The sequence below is a fragment of the Mobula hypostoma genome, chromosome 9 (assembly GCF_963921235.1).
Source record: "Mobula hypostoma chromosome 9, sMobHyp1.1, whole genome shotgun sequence".
Taxonomy (NCBI): Eukaryota; Metazoa; Chordata; class Chondrichthyes; order Myliobatiformes; family Myliobatidae; genus Mobula; species Mobula hypostoma.
Genome location: NC_086105.1, coordinates 112,738,977 through 112,763,380, shown reverse-complemented (window position 1 = coordinate 112,763,380; position 24,404 = coordinate 112,738,977). Strand labels below are relative to the sequence as shown.

General features: G+C 40.0%; 1 protein-coding gene across 1 annotated transcript in view; it reads left to right on the top strand.

Moving 5' to 3' along the window:
• LOC134351965 (myosin-16-like) overlaps positions 1–24,404 on the top strand; it is a 63,776-nt gene that overhangs the window by 3,497 nt on the left and 35,875 nt on the right. The window contains exons 3-14 of the mRNA XM_063058934.1: positions 1,940–2,096; positions 3,548–3,575; positions 5,544–5,640; positions 7,653–7,745; positions 8,741–8,804; positions 9,410–9,508; positions 15,217–15,320; positions 17,144–17,282; positions 19,879–19,997; positions 21,458–21,607; positions 22,541–22,711; positions 23,736–23,912. Coding sequence (XP_062915004.1) covers positions 1,940–2,096; positions 3,548–3,575; positions 5,544–5,640; positions 7,653–7,745; positions 8,741–8,804; positions 9,410–9,508; positions 15,217–15,320; positions 17,144–17,282; positions 19,879–19,997; positions 21,458–21,607; positions 22,541–22,711; positions 23,736–23,912 — 1,398 coding nt within the window. The remainder of the gene's footprint in view (positions 1–1,939; positions 2,097–3,547; positions 3,576–5,543; positions 5,641–7,652; positions 7,746–8,740; positions 8,805–9,409; positions 9,509–15,216; positions 15,321–17,143; positions 17,283–19,878; positions 19,998–21,457; positions 21,608–22,540; positions 22,712–23,735; positions 23,913–24,404) is intronic.

Here is a 24,404-nt window from a genome sequence, read left to right as displayed (position 1 = left end):
ATACTTCTGCAACGTTATGTTAACATGTCTACAGACCAATTGAGTCACATATGTATATACAATGAGCCAAGCACAGGAAGCTTTCCTGAACATCAGGAAGAACCTACCTGTCATCACCACCAGAGATACGTCGAAGGCCCTTACAATCATTTGCAGGTACATTAGGAACTGAATTGGAGGCCATGTCATTTTATCCAGCTGTGCTGAAGAAATGCACTGAAAATATTATGAATTCTTGGATATCCTAATTTTTCTCTCAAAATATGGGAGCCTCAGTTTTGGTGCCACTGGCCCTCTGGCATGAGTAGTAGAAAGAGGAGAGGGACTAAGGGGCATTTCTTCTCGTCAGCAGGTTGGAGGAGAAAAGACATAAGGATTTTGGCTAGGAGGGACTAATCTCAAAGAATATTTCATGAGCAAGAAACACCCACCTGTTGCAGTAGCAAGATTACAGTTTCAAAAAACATAGTCTCAATCAGTGGAAATCTGTCACATGCTCAACTTAGAGCACCAGAGACTCCAGCAAGCCTAGACCATTAATTGTGATGAATGCTACAATGGCCGGGAACTTTTACCTTTCAAAGTTCAAAGTAAATGTATTACTGAAGTATGTATATGTGACCATATACTACCTTGAGATTCATTTTTTTGCAGGCTACCTTACAGTTTACTTCAAATTTCCAACCCACCATTGCATTCAGTATTGTATAGACATTCTCTATCCAAGGAGAATGTAATTTATTTTCTGCTTAAACAAAGTGTCAAAGGCAGACAAATAGACTTGTCTATTTTCAGCTCTATCCATGGTGCCTTATAAGAACATAAGAACACTGATCTTAAATGACATGAAGGATTAATCCTGATAGACTTGCTGCCTTGCACCTCCAACAACCTAATCTCTGACGCTGTTTGAGAGGAGTTTCCATATTCCTGTGATGAAGAGGTTTCCCCTCCTGCATTCCTGGATATGCTACTTACTGGGTTAGTTGGTTACTGTACATCACTCCTTACACAGGTGGCTGATGGGAGAATCAATGGGGTATTAATGGACATTAGTGACAGAAAAGATTACAAGGAAGTTAGATGGGGAATGAGATTAGTCTGAGAGCTGGTATAGGCTTGATGGACTTGATATCCTCCCAGATGATAATAAGTTATAGAAGTTCCATTAGAGGCTGGAGGCAATACTGAAGCCAAGGTTGCTGAGGGCTGAAGAAAGACAAAAGTAATCAAGCTTGAAAGTGATGGCACTTGGCTAGAATTTAAGAAATGATGCCTTTAAGCTTGTTGCAAATCCTTAGTTCCTAACCATGATACCAAGCCTGTAAAAGAGTATTTGGTAGTGACATGAAAACTTATCATTGTCTTTGCTCTGGAACGAATGTTCCAGATCTAAGGAGAAGATTAATTCCAGCTGAACATACGTCAGTGTTGGGTGAAAGGAAAAGAAGAAGCAACAGAGTTGTCAGTCATGTCTCAGTGGATAGTACCCAATTTGCGAATGAGAAGATTGTGGATTTAGTTCTTGATCCAGAGATACAGTATGAGTACAAATCTTTGACTAGTTTGTGGGGTAGTATGCTGGGAGCACATTGTTGTAGGAGATGATGAGTTTCTGATGTGATTACTTCAAAGAAAACCAAAAATGTTCCTAGTCATTATTATCCATCAGTTGCTATTCTGGTGCCCAAGTTTGGGCTGAAATATAAAAAATAAATTTCTAAGGTCTTTCCTTGACAACAAAGAGTTTCTAGGTCATCAAATGTTCTATACAAGTTGAAGTTTCTGTTCTGACAATATAGTAAGCACATGTCTTCAGGTCAGTTGTGCATCTTTACTAAACAGATTGTTAAACACCAATAAAAATAAAGATGCATAATTGTTTCATTAAATGGTAACATATTCTCATCTCGTTATGGGTTGTGTTTTGTCTTTGTAGACATATTCTGGGTTGTTCTGTGTAACAGTGAACCCCTACAAGTGGCTGCCCATTTATGGCGCCAAAGTGGCTAGTATGTACAAGGGCAAGAAGCGCAATGAGATGCCTCCTCATCTTTTCTCAATCTCAGACAATGCCTATCACGACATGCTCATGGGTAAGAAACTGAGAGATGAAACACAGCATTACCAAGATTCTGTTTTAAATATTCATGCATTTTGCCTTAACCCTGAATCATCTCGAGTTAATATTTTTGTGTGTCTAGTTTAATAAACCGTTTAATATTTTTTATGGAGAGGACTGGCAAACTTTTGACAGAAGCTCTATTGACAGCAGGAATTGGAGGAAGTACAGATCTTATGCAGGATGTACAGCAAACCATCCGTTTGCTCAGCAAACGAAGCTTGTTTAAATAACAGAGGACAGCAAACAGGCCTTCTAGTCCACTTAGAAAGATCCTTTGCCAGATGAATGAAACAAACCTTCCTTTAAAACTATCAGAGCTTTTTTGATAAAAACTAGTTCATTTTCTAGCTAACTGTGCTAATTTGAGAAGAATCATCTGCACATGTTCTGTATCAAATCAGTCTAGCTACTTCCAACAGTGTAATGTCTAGGTTTGGTTTACAGCCATATCATTTCACTTCTGGCTGGCAATGAAGGTATCGTATTTTATTCTGCATGCATATTAGAAGAAATAGGAAATAGGTTTAGTTCCAAATGGAAACAGAGCATTCTGAGTAATACATATTGATGACTTCAGGTTGTGGTCTGGGAGCAGTTATACCATACTATTGTCACAATTACTCTTTCTTAACTTAAATCTCTCTGCTGATGCTGCTCTTAATATCGCCTGATCAGTGTCTAAGTCTTTCACAGTTTCTCTACTTTATCTCTCTTCCCTTTTTCCAGCACAGCTCTCCCTTTTACCTCATCTCACAAAGGTTTTGGGAACCCAACACTTGGTTAATTTCCACTAAATATTCTACCCTCCCTGGATGCAAAGCAGGGATAAGACCACTTTAAATATGCACAACTATTCATATGCATGCACCAGTTACACAGAGGTTTATTGAAAAATAAGTTGTATCATCTCAACAATTATTTCTGAAGGCATAAATAATAAAAACACCAGGAACTCAACTCACCTACTATAACTTTTATTCAACATTTTGGCTCTTTAAGTAAGTATTTGTAAGCTATTCTGTGGAGCTTCATTTGTAAAACAGTGAGTAAGAAAGGTAACTAGATTGTTGCTATGCAGTCAGCAGAAATACTTCCAGAATTCTTCAGACGATTTGGGAAAATTGTTTTACTACTTGAGGCAACCGAACTTGTAAACTGTGGATGGAAATAGAGAAAGGAATATCAACACCCTTGAACCTGTAGATACTAGTGAATTTTGACCTGTGGAAGAACCTGCAATCATTTTACAGCCTACACTTCATGAGTTGTTTGAGAATGGCACTCAAGTGATGCCAATATAATAAGCAGGCAAACACGTCATTACCGATTTAATACTGTACTCTTTGTCAGTTAACTAATATAATTGACTGAGACCGATATGGTGCAGTTACTAACTGGTTTACTTGCCTTTTGTTATTGCAGAGCGTGAAAACCAGTCAATGCTCATCACGTAAGTACCTATTCACATAAATCTGTTCTGGCTTTTAAAACAATATTGTCCACTACAAATATAACCCAACAAAGCTCCTATAAAATGGTATGCAAAAATATAGGCAGGAATAAGATTGCATGAATCCAGGAACAATCTAGGGAGATATTTTTCATTGTTTATGGCATGTGGGAGACAATGGCAAGACACTGTTTGTTGATTTGCCCTTGGAAGCAATGTAGTTCTTCTGGTAAAATTCAATGGGCCTGCAATTCTAATGCATGCACGGAGTTGTGAAGTCAGCAGATCATAGTTCCTCAGAAATAATGAGAAGAAACCATGGTCACTTAGAGGAGTATGGTCTCTAAATATGGCTGTAATAAAGGGTCTTATCTAACCCTATTTGTTTTTAACTGGTTTGCCCTTGGAAAGCAAATCAACATTTCATGGTGGCGCAAACACAATAAAAAACATACATACTTTTTAAACCCTTTTAGAAGCTGATGAACTCCTTGAATTAATTACATTCATCCTCTCAGTTCTCCAGAAAGAAGGGATCACACACTCAAAAAAAAATAGTCTGAGAAGATCAACTTGCTTTGCATGTCTTGAGCATAAACTTATTAGTATCTTGACAATTGACTTGGCAGTTGAAAATCACAGAGAAAACTGCAAATGTTGGAAAGATGAAATAGAAGCACAAAATGCTGAAAACAGTCAGCAGGGAAGCTGAGTTAGCAATTGACGATGAAACTCAAGTCACAAAATAGGCAACGGGTGCAGTTGTGTCAAATGCAAAGGCCTGTTGTTAAACTGACTAGACATGTTATCCTCGGCAATTAATAATCCATAGTCGGATATCACGTCAGTTTGAACCTTTAACAATTGTGCTATCAGTGGGTTTGCTTCCTGGAGTAGCGCTTCCACTGGTGTGTTCTTGTTAGCTATTGCCAAGGTAGTCTGACAAGTCTGACTCAGTGTTTCCTATTTTTCATGTCTCCTTTGTACTTTCCATCTGTACTCTCTTCACAACAGTCTCTTGCACAGTACTTAATGCGTACCTCGTATAAGCAGGCAGAGTTGTATTCCAGCACTGTATATACATCTGGATGAGTGTACATTTTGATGAAGAATATTGGGAAACATAATGTGGGCGCCACAGTCGTGTAGTGATTAGCACAACGCTGTTACAGCTTGGGGTGCTCCAGAGTTCAATTCCGGTGTCTGTATGTCCTCCCTGTGGACTCTGTGGGTTTTCCTCAGGTGCTGCCGTTTCCTTCCAAAGCCCAGAGGTGTACCACCTAGGTGAATTGGTCATTGTAAATTGTCCTGTGATAAGTTTAGGGTGAATTGTGTTTCTCAGGAGTTGCCAGGGCAGTGCAGGCTGAAGGACCAGAAAGGCCCCTTCCGTGATGTATCATTAGATAAATAAATAATGAACCATTAGGAAAGATAGATGTAGTTTGTTCAAATTGTCATCAGACATTGGTATTTGCTACACAGCAGCTGGCAGACTTGTCAGCTAGAGCCACCAGTGGCAGTAAGACTGAACAGCAGATATTTGGAAAATATGAAATGACCGGATGTTATTATTCTGCAGCATTGTGACCAAATGTTACAAAATCACAGCAGATTCATCCATTTCTGTGCCACAGCCATGTCAGAACATGCATCTTACAATGTCTGCCATCAGTTTACCTCAATAATCCAGGGCATTTGATAACAACCAAACTAATTCCCAAATGTGGTATAGGTATGTATCAAATGTAGTGAAGATGTCGCCCCATTTTGTCATTATCAATTGTTGCAGAATGCTATAGATGGAAATTGAAAGAGGAAATTCCTGTTATATTTGTGAGTTTAACATTAAACAGATCACAGAGCTTTACAAACTTCAACATTGCAAGGGAACAATGTGAAAGTGAAAAGAGTATTTTCAATTTAAACTGAAAAATCAATAACCTAAAATGATTTTTTTTTCATACTCAGCGGAGAATCTGGTGCTGGAAAGACTGAAAATACCAAGAAGGTTATTCAGTATTTTGCCAATGTAGGGGGCACTAAGTCGATTGGTTCTGAAATGAAGGTAAGATTGGAACTTGAGCAAGAAGTGTGAAATGATACCTTTGTTGGGAAAGGGACAATATTGATGAATTGCTTTGATTTTAAAGGAGGTGCAGGAAAAGGGGCCACTGGACTACAAGTTCATAATCTTTGAATGAGCTGGGACAAGTTGTTATATTCACTTCCGTATATACTTTCAGGACTTTTGGCAGGATGCAGAGGAGAGTAGCATCAGGGGTAAGGCAGACTGCAGAAGTTGGATTGTTCTCAGAGCTGTCGCAGATAAAAGGAGATTTGTTAAAATTATTCAAAATCAGCAAAGGGCTTTGATGACCAAATAAGAAGATGTACCTAATGGCAGAAAGGGCAGTAGCAGAAGATATCGATTTAGGCAGAAACATAAAAGAATTAGAGGTGACAGAAGGAAACAAATACTGTATTTCCTGAAAAAGTTGTTCTGATCTGAAATCCAAAAGTTAAAATACTGGTTGCTGCAGGTTAAATAGTGACTCCCAGGGATATACGAAATGGGTAGGAGAGTGGACTAGTTGAACAGCTTCTTCAAAGAGAAATGGGGAGGGGGAAATTGAGCTTTATCAGGGTCATAATAAACTTTCATTATGTGCCAGACAGAAACAGAAGAGTACCCTTTCACTTTTAGAGTTGTATTTCTTATAGGATACAATGACTACTGCTCTAATATCTACAAGAAATTTATGATCTTCAGAATATAGTTCATCACAGTGAGATGTATCCATTTCGGACTCATATTTTGTTATGTTATTATTTAAATTTTGTATTCTCAATACATAGTTCCCCAGTAGATGGTCAAATGCGCCTGAGAATGCAATTGTATTAATCGTTATTATTTACTTACTCTTAACTTGAGTAACCTCCCACATGATGGAATAATGTTCAGATTCTCTTAAATTGTACTAAAAAGGGTAATAAAACAATAGCATCTGTGTTCTTTATCCTAAGTTTTAATTTATTCAAATTCAGATTTATTTATCATGTGTACCGAAACACAGTGAAATGTGTCGTTTGCATGAACAACCAACACACCCAAGGATGTGCCAGGGGCAGCCCTCAAGTATGACCCACACATTCTGGTGCCAACATAACATGTCCACAATGTTCAGCAGAATAACATAAGCAACAGCAACAATAATAACAAAATAAAACAAGACATCATGATACAACAAAGCAAGCCCCTTCTCACACCTCCTCCCACCAGAATACACTGTATGGTAATTTACTTCAGTTACATTTAATATTTTTTGAAAATCCAACTGAGATATTGACCAGGCTTTGTTAATCTTCTGATACTTAAAACAACCAAACTAATTATGGACCTTTGCAAGTTTTATTGATACTCATTCGGGAAAAAAACAGCAAAAATTACTCAATATGAAGGTGAATGCATCATAAATCAAATCTAAATTTGGTAATAAATATATTATTTTTAATGATACAAAAGCAATAGTGTATTGTGTGGATTACCAACCCAGTAATTGCAGAAGTCTGGTTTTAAAAAAAAATCTGGAGTATACAAGTTTAAAACCATCACAGTGATGATAGAACCTGATATCATTTTTAAAAATCTAAATTAAATTATGTCGACAGCATAAATGAATATAAGACTATCAGATTGCCACAAGAAAAGGAAGTGTGTTGAAAGACCTTGGCCATAGCTACTCCATGAAGAACCTCTGCAAACCACACAATTCTGTCAAACCACATTCAGGAAGGACCACCATGTCACACCTTGTAAGAGGATGAAAATCATAGACCAAGCCAAAACTGTAATGTTATATAACTGGTATCGTACAGAGAGGTTTTAAAATTCAAACATTGCAAAATAAATTTGGAACTATTAATCACTATTACCAAAATAGTTTTTAACATATTTTTAATTCTGTTGCTCTTGGATTGAGTTTGTTGTTAATGTCTTATTCAAAAATGCTTTATGCAGAAAAATGTGTTGAACTATTGCCAGACATTTCAGTTTGTTTTTCCTATTTATTTATAAAGGGCTCCCTGGAAGATCAAATCATCCAGGCCAACCCTGTGCTGGAAGCATTTGGCAATGCCAAAACCATCAGGAACAACAACTCCTCACGCTTTGTAAGTCTTCGCTTGCTCCTTCCCTTTGCTAATTTCCAACTGCATTGCTTCTCACCAATATTGCTGGTAAATTAGGCTGGATAAGCTGCCCCTTAAAGTAGTCTTTGAACTTTATAAACCTCTTTGAAAGACTAAATGAAGTGAACCTGTCCTGTTGGCAGGAGGGTTGATGAGCAGGGGACACAGATTTAAGATTAAAGGCAGCAAAGCCAAAGGAGAGCTAAGAACCTGAACACAAACAACAGAAAATCTGCAGATGCTGGAAATCCAAGAAACACACACAAAATGCTGGAGGAACTCAGCAGGCCAGGCAGCATCAAGGAAAAGAGTGCAGTTGATGTTTCTGGCCGAAACCCTGAGTTCCTCCAGCATTTTGTATGTGTTGCTAAGAATCTGAAAGCTGAATTTCACTGATTGAAAGGGTAAGTGGTGCTGATGCAATAATAACTGTCAAAAGGTAATAGAGTAAAAACTTAAAAGACAGTAAATGCAGGTTCTGTGGAAAGAGTAGGAGATTGGGACAAGAACTGCACAAGGAAAGATGAGCTGCTTGGCTTCATCTGGGCTGTAGGAATTAGTGATTCCTTGCCTTTTTTTAAATGATGGGATGGATCACAGGTTACTCTCTGGTGCCAAATAGGAATCTGATATTGCAGGATAAAGTGGAAATATTCATCTACCTCTAAGCAAAGATCTCTGACTTGATAAAGAAACAGATGATGCTGTAGGTCAGACAGGAGCTGTGGAGATTGACAGATAAAATGCATGATCATCAGAACAAAGGAAAATTAGAGTTTTAAATTCCAGAAATCTATAAGAGGGGAAATTGTGTCACTTTTTGCATTTGTGTGCCTGGTGTTTGAGTTTGCGTGTGTTTATATGCACATGAACAGGCAGGCAAGCAAGCATGTGCTATGCACACATACACTTATGACTGAAGTTAACAGTAAGTTGTAATTAAATGCAATCTGATTTCATTTTCTCATTCTCTCAAGGGAAAATTCATTCGGATTCACTTTGGTCCATCTGGCAAACTTGCTGGGGCTGATATTGAGAGTTGTAAGCATCCATATTTATTTTGTTGTTATTTAGTTAATAAGTTAAAACTTTGGCTGGTGATAATATATTCATGGGTTATCATATGAGGAACGTTTGATGGCTCTGGGTCTGTACTTGCCGGAATTAAGAAGGATTTGGGGGGGGGCAGGGGAATCTCATTGAGACCTTTCGAATGTTGAAAGGCCTAGACAGAGTAGATGTGGTAAGGATGTTTCCCATGGTGGGAGAGTCTAGGACAAGAGGGTACAGCCTCAGGATAGAAGGGCGCCCTTTCAAAACAGAGATGCGGAGAAATTTCTTTAGCCAAAGGGTGGTGAATTTGTTGCCACGTACATCTGTGGAGGCCAAGTTGTTGGGTGTATTAAGGCAGAGATTGATAGGGTCTTGATTGGACATGGCATCAAAGGTTACGGGGAGAAGGCTGGGAACTGAGGTTGAAGGAGGAGATAGGAAAAAGGATCAGCCATGATTGAATGGCGGAACAGACTTGATGAGCCAGATGGCCTAATTCTGCTCCTATGCCTTATGGTCTTATGATTTATATCCACCAGTTGAAATATTGAGAAGTTTAATTCACATACGTGCAACATATTCTTTTCATTCAGATTTGCTTGAAAAATCCCGTGTGATCTCGCAACAAGCAACTGAGAGAGGCTATCACATCTTCTATCAGATCCTCTCTGGAAAGATACCAATCTTACTGGGTGAGCATTTGATGAATTACCAGCATAATTTATTACCAAGTCACAACTCAGGACAGGAATAAACCATTCAGTCCATTTAGACTCCCTGTGTAGCTGTCAAATTTGAAACATGGTGCTCAGACACTACTAAGCTCCTCAGAAGCCAGGCCTTCCAGGTTTATTGTTGTTTCACATCTCTAATTTATTGTAAAATTTATTTATTGGTCAGGAGTCATAATTAAAGATACAGTTTATCACTATTTAACAGGGACCCTCTTTTATTTGTCTGCATTCAAGTAGGCTAAAGCTTCCTTGGTGTCAATAGGTATGCACTAAGCTAACTGAATATATTCACATTTCTTTGATTCAATTCATTGGATTCACTTGCAGTTCACCTTCATTGAGTCTTTAAAGCAAAGAAATCCTCAGAATGGCTTACATGTATATAAAGATCCACAATAAAATATTGGAATAAAAATTGGATGGGCAAGGAAAAGTATTGGACTGTGGCAGTACAGCTGCTGCCATTACATTATCCCATGAACAGTGGACTGCATCACAATAGACTCACCTACACCTGGTTACCATTCCCACCCAGACTTATCTCTTGGCCATGCAGCTCTTAACTGCTCTATAGCAGTATCACTGCAGCCTTTCTCTAAGGTCGAGTAGGTCATGAATGGCAATTAGGTATGAGGCAGCACAAACTGTGGCCTTGTGCATAGAAAGCCCAGGTGGCTTTAGAATAGGCCCTTTTCCCCACAATGTATGTACAAACTAATCCTCTATGCCTGCATACAATCTAAATCCCTTCAATCCCGACCTGTTCATGTGCCTGTTTAAATGTGTCGTAAATGTTGACATTATATCTGCCTCCACCACTTCCCCTAGCAATGCATTTCAGGTACCTACCACTCTCTGTGTAAATAAAAAAAAAACTTGCCTCGAAAATTTCTTCTTGGAGCGTCGGAGGATGAGAGGTGACCTGATAGAGGTGTATAAGATGATGAAAGGCATTGATCGTGTGGATAGTCAAAGGCTTTTTCCCAGGGCTGAAATGGCTGCCACAAGACGGCACAGGTTTAAGGTGCTTGGGAGCAGGTACAGAGGAGATGTCAGGGGTAAATCTTTTACGCAGAGAGTGGTGAGTGCGTGGAATAGGTTGCCGGCAATGGTGGTGGAGACGGATACGATAGGGTCTTTTAAGAGACTTTTGGATAGGTACATGGAGCTTAGAAAAGTAGAGGGCTATGGGTAACCCGAGTAGTTTCTAAGGTAGGGGCATGTTTGGCACAACTTGGTGGGCCAAAGGGCCTGTATTGTGCTGTAGGTTTTCTATGTTTCTATTTCCTTAAAACTTTCCCCTTCTCACCTACATGTCCTCTGGTATTTGGATAAATATTTCTGATATCTCTGTTTCCAAATGCCTCTGGGGAAAAGTATTTTAAAACCACCAGGAAGTCATTAACTTAAAATGGATTAAGCCATATTCATTTAAATAAAAGCCTTACTTCAATCTACTGGTTGTTAGTGAGGATATATGTGAAAATACTATTCATCTTGGAAGTTAATAATACAAAAGAGCTACCCAGCCCAATGCACTTACGAGCGTCCCTGTTAAATCTAAAATTGTCACATGGAAATGTAAGGTGTCCACTACTTGTGTACCCAGCAACAAGTGCATACTTTGCCCTTAAATTAGCAAGGAATGTAGATAAACATTAGATGGTTTTGAACAGTGAAATTCTGAAAATCTTCTTTTCAACACTACAATAATTTTGTAAGTTACCCTTCATACTTCATTCCTTCACTGCCATGTGAAGTCAAAGTGATTTCTCTTCTTTATTTTAGTTATTTATAGAAATCATAAACTTAACATCCAGCTAGACCCATACTCTGTTAATTCTCTAAATCTGTTCTCTGTAATGTTATTCTTGCAAAATCATTTTCCAAATGTCTTTTCATGAGTTGAAATCCTTCATTGGTGTTAATGTACTCAGTTGTGCAGAAAGCACACTTCTACCTTGGCTCCGGCAACTACTTTATCTCATTACCCTTTGGAGGCACACCAGCAGAAACCCAGGAAAGAAATACATCTGGGAGTGAAAATACAATGATTATTTGAAAGTAATCCACACCTCAATAAGCCTAACTTACATGATTCATATGCCATGAAAAAATTCTTGAAAAGCTCCTTGAACAGAATTATACATGCATTGAACTGCTCCCAGGAAAGTCCACGGATTTGCTGTATATCCTGGATATGCTGAGTGGCAGATTGGGGATGCCAGTCACCGCTGTGTTGGGCTCCATCTGGAGTCCAACTGCGGAATCCAGTCATACTGTTTTGCCCACTATATCCCAATGTAACGCTGAAGTCTCATTTCTTTCAATGGAGATTCTCAGCCTGGAGAAACATAGTAAGAATTTTATGTAATTATTTTAAATAACATTAAATTATATGCAGCAATTTCAAAAATTTTCAATATCCCTGAAAATCAGCAACCTCTTTTAAAAAAAAAGTTGCTAAGCTTTCATAGTCTTAACAGGAGTTAAAACGGCATTCCACCTTTGACCCCCGACAAAGGCTGCTGCGATATTCTGGAGGTGGGTCTTCGCCTATCCACCACCTGAGGTCTTCTCACTGCTAAGACTCTATTTCATCCTGTTGAATGACCTATTAGATATTAGAGGTTGATTGGATCAGCAACTGGACGTGGTGGATGTAAGACAGCTGGGATGTACCGTAGGTGATGAGTCCAGACAAGAAGCTGACTCCATGTCAGTTCACCCCAAGCCTGTTGTTGGCGTATTATACCAGTGCAAATACAATTGAAATCACATGGAATAAACTGCCTTCATCCAAAGCAGCACTTCTCCATCGTTATGATCAGAGAGCTAAAGATCCGATTTTAAAGTCTAGATTCTGAATGATGAGATGATCATAAAAGACATTTGAAATGAATGAGGTAACATACGTAGAGAAAGACCAGGTGGAAAGATTTTGTCGAAGTTTATTTTGTGTGCACAATCTACAAAGTCTGTTAATTCTCTGTATCATGTAGCCCATTTGTTGGCATAGTAATACATGGGATTGGCAGAGATGGTAAATGTATTTTATAATGCCTCCTACAACACAAAAATGCAAACGGCCAGATTAAAACAAACTGAATTTGGGTCCTTCTCTTTCTACAGTTGGTCTCATAATTTTTCCATCTCGAAAATTTTGTATGAACACATGAAGGATATAGTTGATGCTGTTATTCAACTTTAAATGCACTGGCCTAGAAGTTCTGTCACGTAGTGCAAGTTTTGTGCACTACTTGATCGAACTTAATCAAAAACCAATTTGTGTGACAGTTTGGTGATTTAAAAAGCTGACATTACCATCAGATGCCTCTAAAAAGAGTATTGGAGCAACAATCTTACAGGCAGGTCAATCAAAATCAAATCTAAGTATAGTTTTGAGAGATGCAATAATGCATTACACTTACTTTGAGAAGGTTTGACCTTTGGGCTGGGAAAGCGTAATCAGTACACAAACAAGATAACTGTACATATACACAGTCATCACAAGCCACTCAGGATCATTGCCCTCATTGAACACCAAAAAGTCTACAGAGAATGCTTGATTTCAGGCATGCAGTGTAAAAATTCCAGGCACATATATATGTAACAGAAATACTTCTCCAAGTTTTTCTGGAGGACACAAGCAATGGCGAGGATGGTGTTTATTCATTTCCATTGATGCTGCCTGACTTGCTGAGTTCCTCCAGCATTTTATGTGTGTTGCAAAGGATACTGAACTTGAGACAATTAACACAATGAGCCATTGACATGTACTGTAAGAGTCAAAAGTGAGTGATTTAGTTGGGATGGAGAGAGATGTGTGAAGCTGAATACTTTCTCAGACCATACTTCCACCGAAAGGAACCAGGTGCTCAGTATGACTTCATTTCCAGAAGCAAATCACAGTTGTTCACAAATGATTTGATAAAACGTATTCACTACTCTCATTTGGAAGTGAATAGTTACCTTTTAGAGTGAACGGAGAGATTAGGGAGAGTGCAATAATGCAAAACTTATTTATTTATTGAGATACAGTGTGGAATAGGCCCTTACAGCCCTTTGAGCCGCACCACCCAGCAATCCCCTGATTTAATCCTAGCCTAGTCACAGGTCAGTTTACAATGACCAATTAACTTACCAACCGGTACGTCTTTGGACTGTGGGAGGGAACTGGAGCACCCGGAGGAAACCCACACAGTCATGGGGAGAACGTGTAAACTCCTTACAGGCAGCGGTGGGAATTGAACCCAGGTCGCCGCTACTGTTAAGCTCTGTGCTCACCACTACTCTACCATACCTCTCCAACTTGTAGATCTCTGAAGTGGAATCAACCAAAGGAAACATTTTCCTCTCATCAGGTCCCAGATGGACCCAGGGCAAAAACTGTGCCAGATATAGCTTACCTACAGATGGAATAGGTGACTACTTTTCCAATGCTTGTGATTATCGATTTTTGAGAAACATCCACTGAGTGAAAGTCAATCCCTAACACAAAGAACCATTTGACACAACTGTCATTTCTGATGTGATTTGTTGCAGTTTACCTTAATATTTCCATTATCTCTGAGAGTAAAATATATGAGATACTGAGACAAGCCCTGCATTTTTTCCTTTTTATGTAGAAATCCTATTCCCTTCTGAAAGTTTTGATTAATTCTGCTGCATTATAAGTCATAATTCACCAAATGGAATCATTTCTCTTTATCTCACTGAGATTTTCTCGTTGCCAGTCATCTTAAATCTGTGTCCTCTCAATTACCAGCCACTCGTACACTCTTCCCCAGTACAAGCAGTATTTTCGTCCTTTTCTATACCATTAAGAAAGTTCAGAGTTTTGTGACACCTCTGTGAAATCTCTTTTTAGTGTTCTCTGCTATGAAGTAAATGATGCAATAGTTCTACTTTCTCTATAGAAATAAAACTACAGCATTAAAGGAAAATTCTCTACATTCTTTCCGAAGTTTCAACATCCTTTATAAAATTAGATGTGGTACTCTGAATGAGGTCTGATCATTTATTTGTAAAGGTTGGGCTTAATTAGTGGAGAAGGCTGACTTTGCTTTCTCCGCTTTGATACTGACTGTGACCATGCCCTCACCATCCTTTCTTTGGGTAATATACTGTGAGTGATACTTTTGCCTTTGAAGTGTAAACTTGCAGATTCAAGTCCCACACCAAAGCCTTAAGCAAAATATATTGACTGACGCTCCAGTGCAGCAGTGAGAAATTGTTTCTATGAACATTAAGCTAGGGGCTGGACTGTCCTCGAAGGTTTATGAAAGGTCATATCACAGTTCTTTCAATTAGATCAGGTGAATTATCCCCATATCAGGCTAATATTTTCAATCAAAGAACATTACTTAAATAGATTATCTGGTTATTATCACATTGCTGCTTTTGGGAAATTGCTATACATAAATTGCCTGTTATGTTACTGACATAATAAAACTGAATACATTTCAAAAGTAGTTCATTATCTTAAAAGATGAGAATTGCTTTAGGGTATTATAAGGCTGTGAAAGACATTGCGTTAATGCAGCTTTTTCCTCATTCGTTTAACATTGTCATAGAGTGTTCCTTATAGCAAAGAATTAGAAATCATATTAATGACAATGAATGACTGAAACTATTGTCTGTCTGTTTTTTGTTTTTCTAAACAGATTCGCTGTTGTTGACTCCTGATCCTAACCAATATTTCTGGGTGTGTCAGGGGGTTGTTAGTGTGGATAACATGGATGATGGTGAAGAGCTGGGTCTCACTGATGTGAGTATTCTAAGATTAAACTGGTAATGTATTGTAATTATGTGAATTGACAAATGTTAGTTGTGGAGGAGAATGGTCATAGGGCAATCCTCCACTAATTGCTTACTCCTCTTCCTTCCCTTGGTGGTCACTCATCTGCTATCCAAAGCCTGCACTCTGCGTGTGACTACGTCAGTAAAAGTCTCACCTATGAGGTTTTCAGCTCCCCAATGGTCCTGGCTACATCCAGCTCCAGCTCCTTGACCATGTAAGTCGGGAGCTGCGGTCAGGTGCATTCCTGCATATGTAGTACTCAGGGAGACCGTTAGGTATCCTGCAATCCCACATTTTACAGGAGGAGCATCCAGCTGCCTCCAACTACCCTCTTGCCTATAGATATAAACAATCAGGCTATACACCTTTTTACCACCCTCTCTACTGTTGTTGCTACTTTCAAGGAGCTATGGACTTGCACCTCTGTACATCAATGCTCTTAAATCTGGCATTTACTCTTGCATTTTACCTCTATAAACCCCATTAAGTCAATGCTTTTTCCGTATGTAAATTAATCTGTGTCTAAGAATCTTCTCCTGTAATTTCCCTACTGCTGATGTAAAGGTCACAAGACTGGATTACCCCTGTTAAACAAAAAGACAACATTCGCTATTCGTGTCTAAAGATGATACAAAGACCCTTGAAATCTCCTTAGACCCTTGCAATCTCCTTCCTTGCTTCTCTCAGGATTGGACCTGCCCTTGAATATCAACTTAACCCTCCATGATTTCACATCACCCATGTCCTTCTCCTTGGTGAATGAAGTATTCTTTAAAGACCTCACCCAGGTGTTCTGCTCCACACATAAATTCCCTCCTTTGTTGTTGAGTGAAACTACTCTTTCCCCAGCTGTCTTCTTGTTCCTAATATTATGTATAAAGTGCCTTGGGATTGTCTTTAATCCAACTAGGTAAGGAACTTTCACAGCTACTTTTCACCCTTTTCATTCCTTCTTTAAGTTCCTCCCTGCTTTTTATTCCTTAAGGACCTCTTTCTGATATGTCACACCCATTAATGTACTTATTATGAGAAAAATGAACACTACTGAAGATTAATGTTTATGATTAAATTTTCCATCATGCCCATGCCCAAAATTGAATTGGATATAATGACAGAGGTAGGTGGGAAATGGCAATGGGGTCCCTTGCAATGCCCACTTACAATTTTCCTCTAGCTGGGAAACTCATTGGCTGGTCCCAGGTGGCATTGAGTCATTTCTGTTAATGCCAGCAAATAAGAGACTGTATGGGCTGCCAAGTGACGTTTTTCTAATCCAGTGCAATTGTCTTTGTTAATCAGGGATAATATTTTAAAATACGATTTTTTAAATGTTCATTTTCTTTCTAATCACTTTTATCTTAAAGTGGGCACTCATTACTGGCTGTAAAAGCCATGTCCCATTCAGAAGCATTGTCTTTTTAGTGCTTCCAAAAAATTTGCACCACATTTTTGAGGCTCCTGCTCATTTGTAGGATATTCCTAATTGTTCTGATTCAGCGGAGGAATTACCATTCTATAGTGAGAGTTTTCTTTTTGGTGGTAGGAGTCCTGCAACAGAGAGCATGAGAGAGCACATTGGGCCAGAGTGGTGTGCTGTAATTAAGAATCTTGTGCTCAAATCTAGTTTAAATTGCCATAACTTATTTTGGATAATCACACTGAAATAGTCTACTACCCAATAGTATTGGAGATCAGAATTGCAGTTTTAAAGCTTTTTCCTTTTCAGACTAAAATTAAACTAGTAATAACAAAATATATGATGTAAACTCCAGTGAATGTTCGATCACCAGCTTGCCTTTGATGTACTCGGCTTCACTGCTGAAGAGAAACTGAACGTCTACAAGCTGACAGGGGCCATTATGCACTTTGGTAACATGAAGTTCAAGCAAAAACCAAGAGATGAACAAGCAGAAGTGGACACTCCAGAAGGTAACTACCCTCCTTTACAATCACATTTGTTGAAATAAGCATCAGGTAGAAAAAAAATTAGGCAACTTATTGGAAAATACTTAATAGAGATTAGCAGAAGTATCCAAACAGCTGACTTGTCCGCCACCTTTGGCATATAGTGATGCTGGGGGCAGACAGCAGCTGTCAAAGGCTCCAGGCTCCAGAGCAGTGGTGGTTCCGGCTCCCAAATACGCCTCTATTACTTTGCTCAGGGCCTGGCTGCCACTTGGAATCTTGGCCCTCAGTTCCAGGGAGATCGAAAGATTAGATTTCCGAATCCTGAAAACATAGGTTCAAGGAAAAAAGTAACACAGGCCCATTAAGGAAAATCTGCACCCTCCAGTCCACAGTGCCCTGCCATTGAGCAGGAGTTGAAAATCCTGAGGGTACAAGGAGCTAGGGACATGCAAAAAAAAAGCACCAATTTTCAAAAGCAAACAACAGGAATTCTGCAGATGCTGGAAATTCAAGCAACATACATCAAAGTTGCTGGTGAATGCAGCAGGCCAGGCAGCATCTCTAGGAAGAGGTGCAGTTGACGTTTCAGGCCGAGACCCTTCGTCAGGACTAACTGAAGGAAGAGTGAGTAAGGGATTTGAAAGTTGGAGGGGGAGGGGGAGATGCAAAATGATAGGAGAAGACAGGAGGGGGAGGGATAGAGCCGAGAGCTGGACAGGTGATAGACAAAAGGGGATACGAGAGGATCATGGGACAGGAGGTCCGGGAAGAAAGACGGGGGGGGGGGTGACCCAGAGGATGGGCAAGAGGTATATTCAGAGGGACAGAGGGAGAAAAAGGAGAGTGAGAGAAAAAATGTGTGCATTAAAATGAGTAACAGATGGGGTACGAGGGGGAGGTGGGGCCTTAACGGAAGTTAGAGAAGTCGATGTTCATGCCATCAGGTTGGAGGCTACCCAGACGGAATATAAGGTGTTGTTCCTCCAACCTGAGTGTGGCTTTATCTTTACAGTAGAGGAGGCCGTGGATAGACATGTCAGAATGGGAATGGGATGTGGAATTAAAATGTGTGGCCACTGGGTGATCCTGCTTTCCCTGGCGGACAGAGCGTAGATGTTCAGCAAAGCGGTCTCCCAGTCTGCGTCGGGTCTCGCCAATATATAAAAGGCCACATCGGGAGCACCGGACGCAGTATATCACCCCAGTCGACTCACAGGTGAAGTGCTGCCTCACCTGGAAGGACTGTTTGGGGCCCTGAATGGTGGTAAGGGAGGAAGTGTAAGGGCATGTGTAGCACTTGTTCCGCTTACACGGATAAGTGCCAGGAGGGAGGTCAGTGGGGAGGGATTGGGGGGACGAATGGACAAGGGAGTTGTGTAGGGAGCGATCCCTGCGGAATGCAGAGAGAGGCACATCTTTCCCTCCCCCCCCCTCTGCATTCCGCAGGGATCGCTCCCTACACAACTCCCTTGTCCATTCGTCCCCCCAATCCCTCCCCACAGACCGTCCTCCTGGCACTTATCCGTGTAAGCGGAACAAGTGCTACACATGCCCTTACACTTCCTCCCTTACCACCATTCAGGGCCCCAAACAGTCCTTCCAGGGGAGGCAGCACTTCACCTGTGAGTCGACTGGGGTGATATACTGCGTCCAGTGCTCCCGATGTGGCCTTTTATATATTGGCGAGACCCGACGCAGACTGGGAGACCGCTTTGCTGAACATCTACGCTCTGTCTGCCAGAGAAAGCAGGATCACCCAGTGGCCACACATTTTAATTCCACATCCCATTCCCATTCTGACATGTCTATCCACGGCCTCCTCTACTGTAAAGATGAAGCCGCACTCAGGTTGGAGGAACAACACCTTATATTCCGTCTGGGTAGCCTCCAACCTGATGGCATGAATATCGACTTCTCTAACTTCCGCTAAGGCCCCACCTCCCCCTCGTACCCCATCTGTTACTCATTTTTATGCACACATTCTTTCTCTCACTCTCCTTTTTCTCCCTCCGTCCCTCTGAATATACCTCTTGCCCATCCTCTGGGTCACCCCCCCCTTGTCTTTCTTCCCGGACCTCCTGTCCCATGATCCTCTCGTATCCCCTTTTGCCTATCACCTGTCCAGCTCTCGGCTCTATCCCTCCCCCTCCTGTCTTCTCCTATCATTTTGCATCTCCCCCTCCCCCTCCCCCTCCAACTTTCAAATCCCTTACTCACTCTTCCTTCAGTTAGTCCTGACGAAGGGTCTCGGCCTGAAACGTCGACTGCACCTCTTCCTACAGATGCTGCTTGGCCTGCTGCGTTCACCAGCAACTTTGATGTATGTTGCTTGAATTTTCAAAAGCACATCGTCTTTTGCCATTGTGAGAATGAAGTTTTAGTCCTTGTCTCTATTTCTTGTTGAGCCTGTGATCATTGCAAACATCATTAAAGAATGGTTCAAAAAGCTACCTAATGTGTCTTTCAAACTGTATCGAGCTTTAACAACAAACAAGTTTAAAAGTGGAAATATAAATTGTTGACGTTTCACTGTACAAAGCTGTAATGCTTGAGCCAGAGAAGCAGAAAATTCAGCACCTCAGGCAACCTCACTCACTTCTGTCTCTCCTGTATCCAGTGGCAGACAAAGTTGCGCACTTGATGTCTCTCAATTCGGGTGAACTACAGAAGGGCATCACCAGGCCAAGAGTGAAGGTTGGCAATGAGTTTGTGCAGAAAAGCCAGAACATGGACCAGGTAAGCATTAGCACCAACCTTCATTTTCATTTGGGTATTTGATTCCTTTCATTTGAAACAATCTGCTCACCAAAAAATACCCCTGACATCACTAACAGGAACAACCTATCTAAATTTAATTTATTTAATTGGCAGCTTTTCTTCTTCAAAGGTTTGATCTTCTGTTGGGTAGAATTGATGGACAATAACAGACTCCCCAGTCCTTCACTGAGTACCTGCTTTGACTGTCAGTGCAGAGAATGTACTTGGCCATATGTGACATAGCAGATAAGCCTGAGCTATCCTCACTCTAGGTCCCTTCAGGGATCATATCATAGTCATTGTCAGTTGGGGCTATCGCTGATTTTCCCTCCTAAATCCAAAAGTACAGAGTCCAGTAGAATCATTTTTGTTGTAATCAGGTACGTCAGAACTGGCTAGAAATTGACTCTGGGAGCTTTTGGTATGCAGCATTCATTTGGTTAAAGACCTAAAGGTTTAAAAAATCTGAACCTAAAAATCTAAAGACCTCTCCGAATGGGGCACTGAAAAATCACACAGCCTTCACAAGAGTATTTTTGGTCATACAAAAGAATTGAAATGCACTTTACATGAGGATTTTGAAGCAATTGACCCAAAAGATGGAAGGCAATGTGACTTGACTTCCATATACAGACCTGGAGGTTTTGCTGCATTATCAAGCCCACAGACACTCAGATAAACTTTAGAACATTGTTACCATGCCAATTAACATTAGTTAAAACAAACTTAAAAATCAACTAGTTCATATAACCGCGACTGAATTTTCACCTCCTCCCCTATATCTCACCTGGTGGATACTGATGGAGTTATGCATAGATCTGAGTAGTTGAAATGGAGGGGGTGGGTGAGGGGGATTAGTTCTTTCCTTTCCTTTCCTGTGCTGTTTTGGCTAAGTGGAAGTGTAAATGTAAATGGCCAGAAGTACCCACACTGGACTGTTAGTACTACCTCTAAATTTGTAACTGAACTTGATTTAATGTTGCTGTATCCTAGTCTGCCACTTAAGTTTAAGAACTTAATGGCAGCACATCATTCACCACCTACCCTCACACCCCACTCCACCCCAATCTAATCTTCCAACAAGACCTAGAAAAGTCCTAAAAAGGTAAATTTATACATTTTGTTGTGGAGTAGGCAGAGCCGAATTCTAAACCCTTCACTAAAATTTATTGTTAGAGTTCCCCTTTCCTGAGACTACTCTGACAGGCCTTCAGTGGTGGTGTTCTGCTAGTTTTCATTTTCAGGCATAATTATAATTGGGTTGATTCAGGTGATGGAACTAGAAAAAAAGACCTCCAATAACCAATCTCGCTACATGTTAAAATTGAAGTTGGTCCTAAACAGTAAGAATAGACCTTCCTGAATTTATGACATGGTTTGTCTGAAGTCTATGAGAGAGTGCCTTTGATGAATGTGATTTTATTTGTGTTCTCTTTTAGTGCTACAATGCAATTGGTGCATTAGCAAAGGCTGTTTATGACAAAATGTTCAAGTGGATGGTTCTGAGAATCAACAAGAGCTTGGATACCAAGTTACAGCGTCAGTACTTCATAGGAGTGCTGGATATTGCTGGCTTTGAGATTTTTGAGGTAGAGTATTACAATGCGGCCAACTTGCAATGCTGGTCACCAAGAAGGAAACAATGTTCCATTGACATTGATGATCATTGAAGTAGAAGGTTACTCAAGATCTAATGTTATAAATGAAGTGAATCTTTAACTTGATATGGGAGTATTTTGGGCAATTAGTTACACCTTACAGTTTGTCTAAAGTCAAATGGCACTCAGTACCTTTACACACAACAGAATAAATGGAAGAAAGGCCAATTGGTTTTTCAAAGCTGTTTCAGCATGCAGTAGAGTCATGGCTGATCATCTATCACAACAACTTCTTTTCCCTCTATTCCCTTAATTGTAATTCTTTTGATATTTATACATCAAGGATTGTTGTGCTGAATATTTTCCACAATAGGGCATCCACTGTCCTCTGGAGACAGGGTATTCCAAAGTCTATCAGCCTTCCAAGTAAAGAAATGAACCATTGATCTGAGACTCGTTCCCAGTTCTGGTCTTTCCATTCAGAGAAAAGAGCATTCCAGAATCCAACCTGTAAAATTCCTTAAGAGTTTACTTTGCTGTTTCACTAATGTCATCTTTCTTTTTTTTTGGGATGGGGTGTATTTTGGATGCCAGTGATTTGTAACTGTGTTTATAATCTATCACCAGCCTCATGGGTGAAAAAGTAAATTTGAAAATGATTCTCAGAGGAAAAGAGAATGACCAATACAGGATTAGCTGAATAGACTGGAAGAAACTGTCAATGGTTCCATTTAATATCAGAGAATGTATATAGTATACATCCTGAAAATCTTACTCTCTGCAGACATCTGTGAACTTTAATTTCTAAATAAATATGTCTATACTATTCCAGATGTAACAGGAATGAGAATTGTTAATTAATCTATTTCCCAAATAGATTGAAAGGAAGCCTTCTTATTTTCCACCATTCTTATCCTTTCACAGTTCAACAGCTTTGAGCAGCTCTGCATCAACTTCACCAACGAGAAACTGCAGCAGTTTTTCAATCACCACATGTTTGTCCTGGAACAGGAAGAATATAAGAAAGAAGGGATTGTTTGGGAGTTTATTGACTTTGGCATGGACCTCCAGGCTTGCATTGATCTTCTGGAAAAGGTAATTGCATCAAACAAATTATAAAAATCATTATTGCATCAGAAAAAGTATTATAAAGGAAAATTGCAAGGATGCCGTGAACCAAGAACAATAAGTTAAGGAGTAGAGAAATTCAATTTATCATGGAGGAATTCCACCTGGGAAACAAGTAATGCAGGGATCAGATTGCTGAACCCCAATACAGACAATGCCCTTATAATGGGGTAGAGGGAGGAGTTGTATTCCTAGGTAACGATCCACATCTTGGTTTTCTGTAACATACTTTTTATCACATAATTTCTGTAAGAAAAAGGTTTATTTCCTGTTTCAAACGTTTGGGTGGAGATTTGTGAAATAGTTTGGTCTGTTTCTATTATCAAAAGGGGATAACCTGTGGTTTGCTTGTATGCATCTGATTTTCATTTTACTCCTGTTTGAAAATTTTGCAGGTAAAATCAGTTTATTGCTATTAAGTAAAACTTGAGTGGGGGGGGGAGGGGGGTTGGATGTTCTGCCTGTGACTGTGCTTCCTGATTCCTTTCACATCCCAAAGACATGCAGGTGGAAGATTAATTGACCACCGTAAATTGGTCCTCCTAGTGCATAAGTAATTGGTAAAATCTGGCAGGAGTTAGTAGGAATATGGGAGATTAAAATGTGCGGTGTGTAGGATTTGTGTGAATGGATGCTTTATGGTTAGTGCAGACTTGATGGGCTGAAGGGCCCCTGCCCCGTGCATGCTGGATGACTGTGACAAAGCTCTTGAACCAACAATGTGTTGTTGGTCCTAGAGGGGACCTTACCACATCACTAATGCATTTTACACTTTCCAAATCTAAGACTAGCCATCCTGTTAGCTATTTTGATAGGATTACTAAATGGGTATGAGACACGAGTTTTAAGACGCTTGCCAAACCCATTAAAGACATGAATGTGAAAATACAAGTTTTTCCACTTCTATTAAATTATTACTTTGCTTTTGAATAACTATTTGGTATACGTTACAGTTTATTACAGTGAAAGTTCTTCTGTTGTTTGTTTCCAGCCTATGGGCATCTTCTCCATCCTGGAAGAACAATGTGTGTTTCCTAAAGCCACAGATGCAACATTTAAGGCTTCCCTCTATGACAATCATTTGGGCAAGTCCAATAATTTCTTGAAACCTAAAGGTGGTAAAGGTAAAGCGGAAGCCACCTTTGAACTTGTCCACTATGCTGGCACAGTGAGTATGACAACGTAACAACACTCTGAAATTACACAGTTTTTAAAGTAAGATGTTGTGAATGGACGGTGAGCTCATGAGGCGTGTGTATCTGCGCTTCATGGCAGAGGCAAGCCAATTCTGGCACATACTTGTTTTAGATAAAGCCAGAGATTTCAGTCAGCTTGTAAATTCTCATTAAAAGAGCTGGCTGCTCACAGGCTGGACACAAGGAGATAACTTTGATGACATCCCACGTGTGTTAACACATTAGTTCTGCAAATTCTCAATCAGAAGTCTGCATCACACCAGGATTTTTTCCCTGGATCTCATAAAGAACCCTTGGATTTTCCTTTGTCCTGGATTTTCTTTTGTCTCTGCCAGAAATTTTATGGAATGTTGAGGTCCACTCCACTTAGAGCCAGCTGGAATGCTTTGATGGATTCATGTGGGCAAATACCAGAACTCTTACATTAGAAGCCCAGGGTTAAAATTTCCTGTGTAGTTGGATGG